At 30.5% G+C, this 14,388-nt stretch overlaps 1 protein-coding gene across 16 annotated transcripts in view; it reads right to left on the reverse strand.

The window, feature by feature from the left end:
• Positions 1 to 1,358: 1,358 nt before the first annotated feature.
• LOC129800662 (kinesin-like protein KIF13B) overlaps positions 1,359 to 14,388 on the reverse strand; it is a 151,799-nt gene continuing 138,769 nt past the window's right edge. For all 16 annotated transcript variants that reach the window (XM_055845227.1, XM_055845226.1, XM_055845220.1 and 13 more), the window contains 3 exons: positions 11,095 to 11,219; positions 7,184 to 7,361; positions 1,359 to 7,089 (listed from right to left, as the gene is read on the reverse strand). In XM_055845227.1, the coding sequence (XP_055701202.1) occupies positions 7,040 to 7,089; positions 7,184 to 7,361; positions 11,095 to 11,219 (353 nt within the window). In that variant the 3' untranslated portion in view covers positions 1,359 to 7,039. The remainder of the gene's footprint in view (positions 7,090 to 7,183; positions 7,362 to 11,094; positions 11,220 to 14,388) is intronic.

Raw genomic sequence — 14,388 nt, forward strand, 5'->3', positions numbered from 1 at the left:
TTTCCCCTACATTTTTTGTCTTCAATTAGAAACTTTCCCTTGTCTCCATTTGGATTAATATGTTTCCAATAGAAGCATTTTACGCTCGCGTATTTTTCTTGTATTTAAGAAGTTTTCAAATTATATCTAAAAAATTTTCACTAAACAGTCACATTCCAGAAGAGTCAAGGAGCAAATTTATGTAATTCTCTTTAGAAAAAGGGGTGGCAAAGCGTCTGAGGCTTTGCAAGCTGCTTGAACTCCCGAGAAAGAGCTCTGCCTTATATACCTTTTCGCAGGCTTTCTGATGTATAGAAAATTATTGTCGAATTAAATTTGTCTATAAATCACCACAAAACCATCTTGAAGTTGAAAATTGTTCAAGAAGAGGGTTTCAAAAAATCATTAATCTTTTAGTTAATTAATTGAACAAATCGGGTGAAAATTAAGCTTTAACTTTGAACAATTCAAGATGGCGAATTTTCCGGTGATAGATGTCTAAGGACGAAATGTTCAGCTGGACTATCTCCAAAACATATCCAAAAATGAAGAAAATTGTCAGGGCCAATTTTTTGCAAGGTCATAAAACATGTTTTTTGGAGGGGTTAGAAGGGGTGGGGGGGTAATTTGGGTAAGTTAGTTAGATAGAATGTATTGATTACTGGGGGGGTCACCGAAGACCGGAAGTCAATATCTCTTACCGTTTAGCAGCTAGGATGTTGCAAAGTTGAAAAAAAAAGTCGATTGTGAAAACTGCTCTCTCTTGGAGTTCGAGCAGTTAAAAATATGAACTTAATGTGTTGAATTTTCTGTCAAATTTAAAGCGTCTGGAAATGGTTTTGAATTAGGACATTTACCCTATTTTTAACGTTTCTTGAAATTTTTGAAACACCTTCGAATTCTGCGAATTCCTTTTAAAGTTTTTTATTAAATTATTTAGGGCAGGAAATTTAAAAAATCCTGTATTTTCATGGCTTTTCGGATTAGGCGAAAGATTTCTTAGACGTTTCCCACTTGTTTCTTAGTGTGAAAGACCTCTTGTCTAGAAACCATCAATTTCCTTCAATATTGAGTAATTTTCTGCGAGATAACACTCCAATTAAATGGGCATCTTTTTTTTCATCTTCTCACCAAAAGGACGCTTTTTTCTTGTGATAAACTCACCATTTTTGCTTCCTCCTTTTTCGCTTATTAAGGAGCTAGCAACTTGTTGAGCAGATAAGGAACCAAATGTGATTGATGATGTGAGAAAGCGATCCAAGTTTGAAACATCAATATTCATCCATCAACTTTCACAAGGATGAATCAAGTGAATTAATGAAATAAGCTGCATTCAGAAGATTTTTTCCATTGCAAAGAAACTTTGAGTGAAAGCTGCATTTGAGACTTTTTCTGAAATTTATTCTTTTTAAACATACAATTTTGGAATGAACATGACTTGCTATTCATATGTTATTTTTATTTTTAAGTTGGTTTTTCTTCTTTTATGACAATATATTTTATTAGCTTTTGTTTTTTTCACTTGCCTAAATATACTCCACAGTTTCCTCTAGAATTTGTTAGATTTTTCTTTTATTTAAAAAAATTATAAGTTGCTTTTGTTCTTTTTTTTTAGGGCAAAATAGCGAATATTTTTCTTATTAATTTTTTTTTTATCATTTTTCATTCACAAAATATGGTTTTTTTAGTATCATTTTTTTTTTTGTATGGCAAATTAAAACATAAAATGTTGGAAGAAAAATAAAATACTCAACATTTACAAAAAAAAAGTTCTTATACTTTAAATTTAAATAAAACATCTACAATTCTTTCTTTCTAATCATCTAATAACACAATGATTCAATGCATTTCAACTAAAAATAAAATATACTGTAAATAATTCCATCTTTTCTTCATTTATTTTCTCTTCTTTTTTTTCTTTACAAATAAAAACGAGTCCCACAATTAATAACTTTATATCACGATTAAAACTTAAAGTGTATTTTATAAAATTCTGTGTGTGATTTTTTCTTAAAAAGTAGCATAAATTAATAAACATCTACGAATGCTTCTTTTCTTTTATCCTGTTCTCTATTTCACTAAAATCATTTCGCTGCCAATCTACTTTTTTTTGCTAGATTTTTTTTTCTTAATGTTTTATTATTTCAATCTACTAATTCCTACTTTGCAGAAATTTCTAAGTTTTATTTATCTTTTATTAATCTTTACTCCTTCATACGAATATAATTTCTATTTGGGATCATTTCACATTATTTTACTTTAAAATTGTTATTCCCATCTTTAGTGTTTTTTTTTATCATTTATTATTATATTTACATTTGAAGAAAGATGTCTATAATATTTTTAGGTAATGTTTTTTTGGAACTTCTTTACTTTGCGTGACCTTTTTTCTAATTTTTTTCTTCAATTAGGTAAAATGCTTTTCAAAATAAGCCCCGCCCATAAGAATTCTAGGCCACGCCTTCTCCCGGAAAGATAACTTAAATATTTCGATTATTTTTTATCAATTTATATTGTTTTACAACGCCGAATTGCAAGTTAGATATTTCTAATTTGTGACTGCTTTTAGGTACCAGAGGATGTGACCTAATTATCTTATTCAAATAGCCACGCCCCTTTAGCAATTTCTGATATTACAAACGTTTTTTAAAAGACATTTAGAAGCCTTGCAGTCCTACGACCAAGGAAAACAATCTAGGCAAATTTTTGGGGACTATGGCGGCTACAGAGCACAATTTCTGTGAATATTTCGATTGTAGTTAGATAAGCCACGCCCCAATGGAACGTCATAATTGCAAACAAAGCGTTATTGAAATATAAAGCAGTCCTACGACCAAAGAAAACTATCTAGTCAAATTTTTGGGGACTTTACGGTGGTTACAGAGCACAATTTCTGTGAATATTTCGATTGTAGTTAGATAAGCCACGCCCCAATGGAACGTCATAATTGCAAACAAAGCGTTATTGAAATATAAAGCAGTCCTACGACCAAGGAAAACTATCTAGTCAAATTTTTGGGGACTTTACGGTGGTTACAGAGCACAATTTCTGTGAATATTTCGATTGTAGTTAGATAAGCCACGCCCCAATGGAACGTCATAATTGCAAACAAAGCGTTATTGAAATATAAAGCAGTCCTACGACCAAGGAAAACTATCCAGTCAATTTTTTGGGGACTTTACCGCGGCTACTGAGCAAAATTTCTGTGAATATTTCGATTGTAGTTAGATAAGCCACGCCCCCTTGGAACACCATTATGATAAGGAAACATTCTTGACATAAAAGTGAGACTTACGACCAAGGATGCTTTTAAAAAACCTTAGCATATCATTCGCAAACGAAGTTAACAATTTGAATAATTTGATTACTTTTTTAAAGCTCGTTTAAAAAGCCACGCCTCCTTTGGAACTTCAAGGAAGCGTTCTTGACATAATAATGAGGAGTACGACCAAGTCAAGCTTTCAAAAATTTTTAGAAGCATCTCATTTGCAGACATACGATCAAAGAAACCCTACAAAAAGCCTTAGTAAATTAAAGCCTTGTAAATTGAAACATAAAATCTGCGAATATTTTGAATTTTGATCGAAGCCACGCCCCATTGAAAACATACAACGGCAAATGAGTTTTTTTTTAGATATCGAGAAATCTATGACTAATAAAACTATTCAAAAAAGAAACCTTAGAAATTTTTTAGTCGGCTCAGAGCACACTAAAATTCAAGCCACTAAAATTCACTATTGAGATTTTTAAAGGGGGCGTTCCTCATATTTTTACGCGCTTTTATTTTTAAATACTTCTTTAAAATTAAATATTACGGGTTTTGGATCATCGCCAAGGAATTTATCTGTGATAAACTTTGAGTCCCTTTAGGAATTCTTCCGAAATAACTCACAATTTTTTTATTGAGGATTTTGAAGTGGGCGTGACTTATATTTTTACCCGATTCTTGACGTGACTTGCGTGACTTATTTTTTCAGCGATTTTTATTTAAATCTTTTCCGTCCGGTAATTTCACTATGATAAACCTTGTTTCCCAGTGGAAAATTCTTCAAGAAAAAAGCTAAACTTCAATATTGAGAATTTTGCAATGGGCGTGGTTTATATTTCTTACGCAATTTCCTTAATTCAGTGATCGAATAAAATTTTGTGAGTACTGATAAGCCTTAGGTCCCATTAGGATTTTTTCAGAATTACAGTAAAATTTCACTATTGACAGTTTTGAAGAAGGCGTGGCTTGTATCTTTTAACATTGTTTTTTAAATTCTATGATCAAATAAAATACTATAAGAACTGGATCTCCATCAGGCAATTTCTGCATGATACGCCTTGCTTCCTATTGGGAAGTCTCACTATTACAAGCTAAAATTCAGTGTTTACAGAATATGGGAGGCGTGGTTTATATTTCTCTGCAATTTTTATTTTTATCCTTCCGCCAAATAAAATATTACGAGCACTAAATCTCCACGAGGATATTTTTCAATGACAATCCTGGCTTCTAATTAGGAATTTTTCAGGTTTTAAGCCAAAATTCAATACCAGGAATTTTGAAAGGGGCGTGGCCTGTATTCCTTAGCGATTTGTATTTAAATCCCTCCGTCAAATAGAATATTACGAGCGATAGATCTCCATTAGAACATTTTTTATGATAGCCTTTCGTTCCCTTTAGAAGTTCGTCAGGGTTAAAGCCAAACATTCTTATTGAGAATTTTGAATGGGGCGTGGCTTGTATTTCTTAACGATTTGTATTTAAATTCTCTCGTCAAATGAAATACTACGAGCGGTAGATCTCCGTCGGGACATTTTTATGATAGCTTCTGGTTCCTTTTAGGAATTCTTCAGGATTAAAGACAAACTTTTTTATTGAAAATTTTGAATAGGGCGTGGCTTGTATTTCTTAGCGATTTGTATTTAAATTCTTTCGACAAATAAAATATCACGAGAGGTAGATCTCCGTCAGGACATTTTTATGATAGCTTTTGGATCCCTTTAGGAATTCTTCAGGATTAAAGACAAATTTTCTTATTGAGAATTTTGAAGGGGGTGTGGCTTGTATTTCTTAACGATTTGTATTCAAATTCCTTCGTCAAATAAAATATTACGAGCGGTAGATCTCCGTCAGGACATTTTTTGTGATAGCTTTTGGCTCCCTTTAGGAATTAATAGAGAATTTAATTTTGAATAGAGATTTTTTTAAGGGGAGTGGTCTATACTTAAAGTAGCTAATATATTTCCATTTCGTGGCTATATCAATATTATAGGTGGGACTTAAATGACTCAAACACCCAAATACGAAAAAAAAGTCACACAAAGCTCAGTAATGCCAATGGTTTTTTTTTAAAGAGAAGTAAGCATATTTTAATATTTTCTTTTATCATTTTTTGGGCAATGCTTGTGCACTTTTTAAAATCTTTGTCTTTTTCTTTCAATATTTATCAATAAAACTAAAAAAATATCCACTGATTTTTTTACGCCAAAAATTTGAAAAATTGCATTTTTTTTTTAAATTTCTTGGACGATTTTTTTCTCAAAAATTTAGAGGTTGTCTTTTATTTAAAATTTACTTATTTTTTTGAAAGAGAAAAAATTCCAATGACGGATTTGGTTTAAAATTCATTATGTACACAATTTTTTTTTTGTAGTTTTTAAAGTTTTGCAAATGTTTTTTTCAATAAAATATATTTATGTGGTAAAATGTTGGACAAAGTTGATATTTTTAAAAATTTATTCTTTTTTTTAATAGGTTTTTTTTTACGTGTAAAAAGTAATGATTTTATCTTTTCTTTTCATGGATGGAGACGCCTTATTTAAGAGTGTAAAATTCATTTACTTTGCATTTTTTTATTCTTTTTTTTTTGGTGAAAAGGGACGTTTCTTTTTTTTAGGTCAGTTTTTCCTTTATTCTTCTTCTAAATTCATTTACTTTTCTCTTCAATTTAATGATATTATCTTGTGGATATTTTGGTAATTGGCACACTTATTTATTTATTTTTCTCTTTTGGACATTATTCACTTTGTTTTTTATATTTTTTTCGAAGGGTCTATGTTCTGTATTTCATTATTTCTCTCTTTTTTAATAACTTTTCGAGAATTCTAAAATTTTCTCAGCTTTCACTTTGTCCTTTCCACTAAATAATGAGCAGTAAAAATTGCTTATGAAGTCTGAAAATGCTTTTTTCTTATTTTTTCAAAATGCATCTATTATTAAGTTTTTTTTCCACACATTTATAAGCAAAAATAAATTCAAAGATGCTCACTATCACTTGAAATATTCTTTTTTAGATTTATTTTTAATGTTTTTAATGCAATTTTCAATTTTTTTTTCCTTTTTCTTTTGCAAATAGGTTAATAGACATTTTTTCTTGATTTCTTTAAGTAAATTGTAGAATTTTTTTTTACTTCTCAACTAGAGGATTATCAATATTCTATGTTTTTTATAATCATTTCTTTTTCTCTTTTTTTTTTATATGAAAATCTCTTGGTGAATAGAGTGCGAAAAAGTGTTTTGTTGTGAAATGGAATGTCTCCCTAACTAACTTTATATTACTTTCCTTTCTATCAAGCAAAAAAAATACTGATAGGAATTTCGAAAAAAATAAAAATAAACAATATTTAAAAGACAAATACTAAAAAAATATTATTGCACCATTTCACATTGAAAATATTTTCTTAAAGTTCACAGAAAAAAAGGGAAAATTAAATCCATCAATTCGATGTGATTAATTTTCAGAGATATGAAAAATTATTTAATTAATAAAATTTGACAAATAAACGTCAATAAACAGGATTATAAAAAGGAATTCCATCAACAAGATATGTTACTAAAACGAGTAAAAAAGAAAATTTGTGTGATCTTTTTCCTTTCTACAAAGAAAAACTTTAGAAAAAAAAGAATATAGACACCAAGCACTAAGAAAAACATCGTGTGGAATTTTTTTTTTTCCTTTCCTCTTTTTTTTTAGTAATTTTGAAATCTTCTCGGTGCATTTGTTCCTCTGTTCGCAACCCGAAGCGGATAAGGATTGACTCCTCCTCCCTTCTGATGCGAACATTTGTGGAACAATCATTTGCGCCCACTTTGTATTCCCGCGGACTTTGCTTTTGGCTCCTCCCCTAAAACAAATAAACCCCACCCAAAATTCAAAATCGGTTCCACTTTTGCTGATGGGAGGGGCTAAATATTTTTAATGCGTGCTTTAGGACTTACCCTTGAGCTTCTCGGCTTTGTACGTTCTCATGGCGCGTCCTCTCTTGTCCAAAATCAACTTGTCAGCTCGCACGAAAATTCCGTGCTTTGGCTTGCACGTGAAGTACATAATTCCTTGGACAGTTCCATCATTCTTCCCAGTGGGCGTGTCCAATTCTACTCCAACCCATGTGCCGCCCTTTGCACAAAAAAAAACATAGCAAAAAATGTCGTTTTATTCAAAACGAAGTCATCAATTTTCCCTCAAAGGCTTCCTTAGGACGATCAACACGATTTTGCATCATCAAAATGATGATGATTTTTTTTTTAAATGTGTGTAATTCATATTACGACTATTTGATGATTTCTGAACACAATAATGGGAATTCGTGACAGAAATCAACACAAAGAAAACGCATAAGAACAGTCATGTAGGGGAAGATTTTGCAGGTTCGTATTAAAAAAGGAGTCCAAGATTTAAGATTTTTTACTGAATACCACACAAACCGAATCAATTATATCACTATGTCAAAAAAATCTCTTACTTATTGGGTTCATAATTCTGCCTCACAAAATTCCTGGAAGTCCTTGGATTTTCCTCTACAGGAAAATGAAAATATAGCGATATTTTTTACGAAGGTGCCCTGGTTAACTCAGCTTCGTACTACTTTTTCGCACCTCTGTAGGCCTCATTTTCCCCGAAAACATTACACTGGACACAAAAATTTGGGCATCACTACTTAGATGGAACTTTCATCTACTTGTTTTCCCCATTTTTAAGAGGTATCACGCAATACAAATCAATTTTAAGCTATTTTTCTAACTCATGTTTCTTGACACTCGGAAAACCATTTTTTCCCTGAATTCTGACCATTCTGACAGTCAGTTTAGAGCTTGGTTAGGTATGATTCTCTTATAATCACACTTAATGTAATTCTCAGATTTTCTCTAACACCTCCAATGGGTTTTACAGAACATATTTCGGACGTAACTGATTTCAAAAATGACTCCAAAAAATGATTTCACTTTAAAACAAGGAAAATTTAATGAGAAATACTTAAAATACATCGAAGTGGCAATTAAAGAATCACATCTACCATAAGCAGTCTAGTTTCATCACTGCACAAATCAGAAAGTAGTAATCACATCTATTGTAATCCTTGTTTTTTCTCTAACGTCTCGAATCTGTCTTACAGATCATTTTTTGAACATCAGTGATTCTTAGAATTATCAGTGATTACTTTAAAGTAAAATGAGAAAAATTCCACTTGAAAACGATGCAAATTGGATGAAAAATTCTCAAAACGCACCGCATGGGCAATGAAAGAATCACAACTACGATAAGCAGATTCAGGCTTAATGTTTGATTTGACAGAAGTAAAATAAAAATATCTGATGAAATCTCATTTTGATGGGGACGTGCGTGTTTTCCTTCGAGATTTTAGTGAAAATTTATAATTTATAATCCCAAAATTTTCTTGTGAATTTATTCAGTGGAATCTCTGATGAGTCAAATATCCCGAGCGCCGTGCACAGTGTGACCCAAAACAGTGGGAAATTCTTGAATTCGGTGGTCAGTAATTTTGACAGATGTTTTTACGAAGCTGCAAAATTCAATTTTCCTGAGCTGCAAGGGTGGCAATTTTTATGAATTTTCCTCCACCCACAAAAACGACACCCTTCAAGCAAAAGATTTTCACGGTAAATATTAACCTTAATAAACCCTCTATAACTTGGAATAGTTGCTTTTTCGAAAAGACACTTGAAGTGTGAAAAAATGCATAAAATATTACACATCAGAATTACGATTTTAGGCCCATTTTTTATTTTTGCCTTTTGTACCCAGGAAAAAAGGCCTAGGCTTCCAAGTTTGTTAGGAAATGTGATATGTAGGGCTAGCTTTTAGATTATATGTCCATGGATGAAATTCATTTAGTAACTTGGAAAAAAATCAACTTTTACGAAGCTGCAACATTACGAAGGTGCAAAACCTTCCCCTACCCCTTTTTATTTTTTCACTGGAATAGCACCATAATTTAATTTTCCCAAAATATTTCCCACATTTTTTCGGTTTGGGGAATATTCGAAGAACATATGAGGCGCTCAGAGCAAAAAAAACTCTAAGTCGTATGCATTTCACTGGATCATATTTTATCCTTCGAATGGTTCACTTGAATATTTTGAAAAAGGAGTAGCAAATTTATTACTCCTATCATATTTCTCTCATCTGAGGGAACACTAAAGTTAACTTTTTCATTATTTTTATTCGTTTATTCCGGAGTTAAATAGGTGTCAAAAAATAGTGAACCTTTCAAAGCATCATCGGTACCCTTTCATTTTTACCAGTGTATACCTCAAAAGTACTTTTGCATCATTTACCGTTTACCGGTACTCAACCGATTTGAATCGATTCATCAGGGGCACATCAAGCCTAATAAAAAATGAAGCCATTTTTCACATTTCCTTGTAAAACTTTTGCATCTGTTGCACAGCGACTTAAACAAATTTGCTCGTAGTTTTTGTATAGTTTTGGCGAACATTATGAAATATGTATTTTTAGATAGCCTTTAATGCACGATTTCGAAATATGTCAGAATGATAAGTCAATTCTCTTTAAGAAGAAACTTGCCAATAGTCTTCAGTGCCTCTATGCAAAAACGTATGGAAAAATGAAATGTCAAGAGGCCCCTGGATTCATAAATCACTCAATAGATTCGACAAAATAGTTTGAAGGGTAATAAAAATTATATTCTAACAAAAATTATTTATCGGTAAATAACAGGTTCATTACTGATTCACAATCGATTTGAATCGACTTATAAATTATTTAAAATATTTCCCAAAATACACATCAAGAGTAAATTAATTGAATTTCGTATAAAAATTACTTATCGGTTGTGAACCGGTTTATTATCGATTCAAAACCGATTGAAACCGGTTCAGTTTTGTCGGAAATTCCAAGACCTTTCCAACGAGCCCAAAAATGACCCCATTCGTTTGATAAATGCGCTCCTTAGTGTCTTTTTAATCTTTGACCTTGAAAAACCGTTATTAGGAATGATTCAACGATATTTTCGTCTAAGGACGAAATGTTCGCCTGGGCAATCTCTAAAACATATTCAAAAATGAAAAAAATCGCACGACGCGTTTTCGAGCAATCTAATTAGTTAGGATTATCTGTCTCTTTTCTTAACTGATTGGGAAGAATTTGGATTCGTTAGAAAGGCTTTGGTATCCCGGAATTAACCATTATTAACCATTTCAAACCAGATATTAGCAAATAATTAATTTTTATTCTAAATTTAATTGTGTTTACTGGTAAACAAAAGAGAACACAAATTTATTTTGTACTTTTACTCAAAAAAAAAAAAAAAATTATAAAGACTTCAGCAAAATTTTCAATTAAATTTTTGGACAATGCACTGAGAAAAAAAGAGGGTGCGATTAACATTTTTTCCTCAGAAATTTAACACTTTTTAGGTGTAAAAATATATCAACATTTTTTAATCTTAAATTTACACCTTATTAAGGGTAAAATTAACATGAAAAAGGGTATCTTTAACCCCTAAAATACACCTAAAAAGGATAATATTTACACCGATTTCGGATCAATATTGCAGGGTAAAATTAACATTTCCGGAATGTTATTTTAACTTTTTCGGATTTCTCTCAATGTATATTTGTGACCTCACTTTAATTCACAATTTTGTTTTTAAATTCAACAGTCATAAAACCGCTGAAATCCTTTTAATCCCTCGTCTTTGTAAAAAGAAAATTCAATTAAAACCCTTTGCAAAATTATTCATGAAGTAAATGTGGAGAGCTCTAAGGAATCTCTGCGATTTCTGGGAATTTAATGATGTCTCAGAGTCATTCAGGAACCCATTTGGAGAAGTATGTTAAGGAGATAAAGAAAAAAATCATTGAATTACCTGGAAATGAGTCCCTCCGACGAAGCTGATAACTCCGCTGGTATTGTAGGGACGAATGAGGACACTCTCGCCCACGACAACCCAGTCAGGAATGTTTGCATCAATCGTCTTGCCCTGGCCATCATCTGCATGAGAAAAGTGCACAAAAGAACGAGTCAGAATTTTAATTGACTTGCATTTGAGAAGGAGTTATTCATCGAATTTTAAAATTCTCTTCAATCTCTCTTCTGTCAGGTCACATCCAACGGAATTTTATGGAAAGCTCTTAAAGAAAATCCATAAAAAAAATCTGAAATAGTTTCTCTATTCCTGATTTATTGATCGAACATTTATTGCATCTAACAGAAGCTTATATTTATTCCCATACAATAAAGTTCAAATGGAATTTTCATTTTAAAATTCTCTTCCAAAGTTCTTATTTTCTTTAAAAGACAAGCCATAAAAGCTCATTATTGTCGAACTTTACAGCAATGCAAAAAGTTTTGAAAAGAAAAAAATAATTTATGCTAATCGGATGCAGGACGAATGAATAAAATTGATTGGGAAATATTCTATTGATATGATTTTATTGAAATTTTTCCACTCTATTCAAAGCACAAATCAACGAGTGAAACATGAGCTTTTCCAAATGATTTAATCCTCCTGCGTTTTTTCCACAATCCCCATCGAGTTAATTGATTGGAAAACTAACAGTTGGTGAGGACAAATAAAGGGAGAAAACCCTAGATAAGCTTTCTTGTAAATGTTCTGGGTGAGACCTAAGCAAAGAATATAAACATAATCGGATTTATTTTTAATCTAATTCGACCAAAAGTTTGATATCGTCGGACGAAAGGAGATAGATTTGTAACCTGAAAAACTTCTGAGGTGAAAGTTTAACAGAAAAGAACGAATATTTAACGAATATTTGACGAACATTTTGAAAACGCTTGATAAATATTTGACGAACATTTAACATTTAACAAACTTTTAACGAACATTTTCAAAACTTTGACATATCTATTTTTGAGGAATATTTGACGAACATTTAACGAAGACTTGACGCACATTTTTTTACGAATACTTTAAGAACTTTTGATAAACAATTTGACGAATATTTGACGAACGTTTGGTAGATACTTTGCAGGCGTTTGACTAACATTTGATGAAGAAATAATTACGAAAGTCTGACAAATAATTAATTGAGGAGCTGTTTAAAACCGTTTAATGAATATTTTAAGAATTAATAACGAAAAATTTGATGAATAATTAACGAACATTTGACGGACTTTTGATAAATATTTTACGAATGTTTGACAAACATTTGACGAACAAAGGATGTTTGATAGATTTTTCACGAAAATTAAAAAATGTTTAAATAACATTTAACGAATTATTGAGGAACATTTTGGGAACGTTTTAAGAATATTTTAATAAGGTTTGAACCAATATTTGCCAAATGCTCAAATACTTAAAAAAAACATTTGACGAACATTTGGCAAACGTTTGATAAATACTTTAAGAATCTTTAACGAAAATTTAAAGAATTTTTGACGAACATTTTAGAAACGTTCTATGAGCAATTTATCAAAGCTTGATAAACATTTGACAAATTGTCAAATGTTTAAAAAACGTTTGACGAATATTTGGTACATTTTTGAAGAATATTTTACGAATGTTTAACATTTAACGAATTTTTGACGAAGATTTTAGAAACATTTTATGAACAGTTTATTAAAGTTTGACGAACACTTGAGAAATTGTCAAATGTTTGACGAATATTTGGCAAATGTTTGAAGAATATTTTACGAATGTTTAACGAAGATTTAACGAATTTTTGACGAACATTTTAGAAAGATTTTATGAACAATTTATCAAAGTTTGACGAACATTTGACAAATTGTCAAAGGTTTAAAGAAGGTTTGACGAATATTTGGCACATTTTTGAAGAATAGTTTACGAATGTTTAACAAACATTTAACGAATTTTTGACGAAGATTTTAGAAACATTTTATGAACAGTTTATTAAAGTTTGACGAACATTTGAGAAATTGTCAAATGTTTAAAAAACGTTTGACGAATAGTTGGCGCATTTTTGAAGAATATTTAACGAAAATTTAACGAGTTTGTCACGAACATTTTAAGAAAGTTTTATGAGCAAATCATTAAAGTTTGACGAACATTTGACAAATTATCAAATATTTAAAAAACCGTTTGAAGAATATTTTAAAAATGTTTAACAATCACATAACGAACTTATGACGAATATTTACGAATGTTCGACAAGTAATTATTAAAATATTTGACATACATTTTAAAAATGTTTTACGAACATTTAAGAAACTTTATACGAACATTTTAAGAATGTTTTATGAATATTTTAATAAACGGAAATTTAACGAATTTATGACGAATGTTTAAGAAAGGTTCGACAAATCACATTTGACGAACATTTTATGAATATTTTAATAACGTTAGACAATCAAAAGAGCAAACATTTGAAAAATATTTTAAGAATGTTTGACGAACATTTAGTAAATCGTGAAATATTTAAAGAACTCAGATGAATATTTGTAAAACGTTTGAAGGAAACGTAAAGAACGCTAGATGAATATTTAAACAAACTTTTAACGAATATTTTCAAAAGTTTGACAAATACTCTAAGAACTTTTACCGATCGTTTCACAAACGTTTAATGAAAACACGCATTTGACGAATGTTTGACGAAAATTTAACGAACCTTTGGGAAATATTTACAAAAGTTTGACATACTTGAAGGATGTTTAAAGAACATTTTAAGAAGTATTTGACAAATGTTAAAAGAGTACTTTAAAAACATTTGACGAACATTTAACGAACTTATGAAGAATATTTATGAAAGTTCGACAAATAATTAAAGAACGACGACCATTTTATGAACGTTTGATGAATATTTTTGAAAAACATTTGACGAACGTTTGACGATTATCTACCAAAGTTAGCCAAATATTTGAAGAATTTGTGACAAAACATTTGACGAATATTTAACGAATATTTTGAAAGTTATATTGCCAAGTTTTACCAAAAATGTAATTATTAATTAAATTATATTGACAGTAGGAAAAAGTTCTTATTTTTCCAGATATATTCTTTATTTCAAGGAAATTTTATCGACATTTGACGAACATTGATTGAACGTTCAACAAACGTTTGGCGTATATTTTATGAACCTTCTAGAATGAATATTTAAAAATTGACGAATAATTATTAAAATTTGACAAATATCACTAGAAGAACGTTTGATAACTAATTTTTTTTTTAAAAAAAGGGGAACAA

This window comes from Phlebotomus papatasi, chromosome 2 (assembly GCF_024763615.1).
Source record: "Phlebotomus papatasi isolate M1 chromosome 2, Ppap_2.1, whole genome shotgun sequence".
NCBI classification, from domain to species: domain Eukaryota; kingdom Metazoa; phylum Arthropoda; class Insecta; order Diptera; family Psychodidae; genus Phlebotomus; species Phlebotomus papatasi.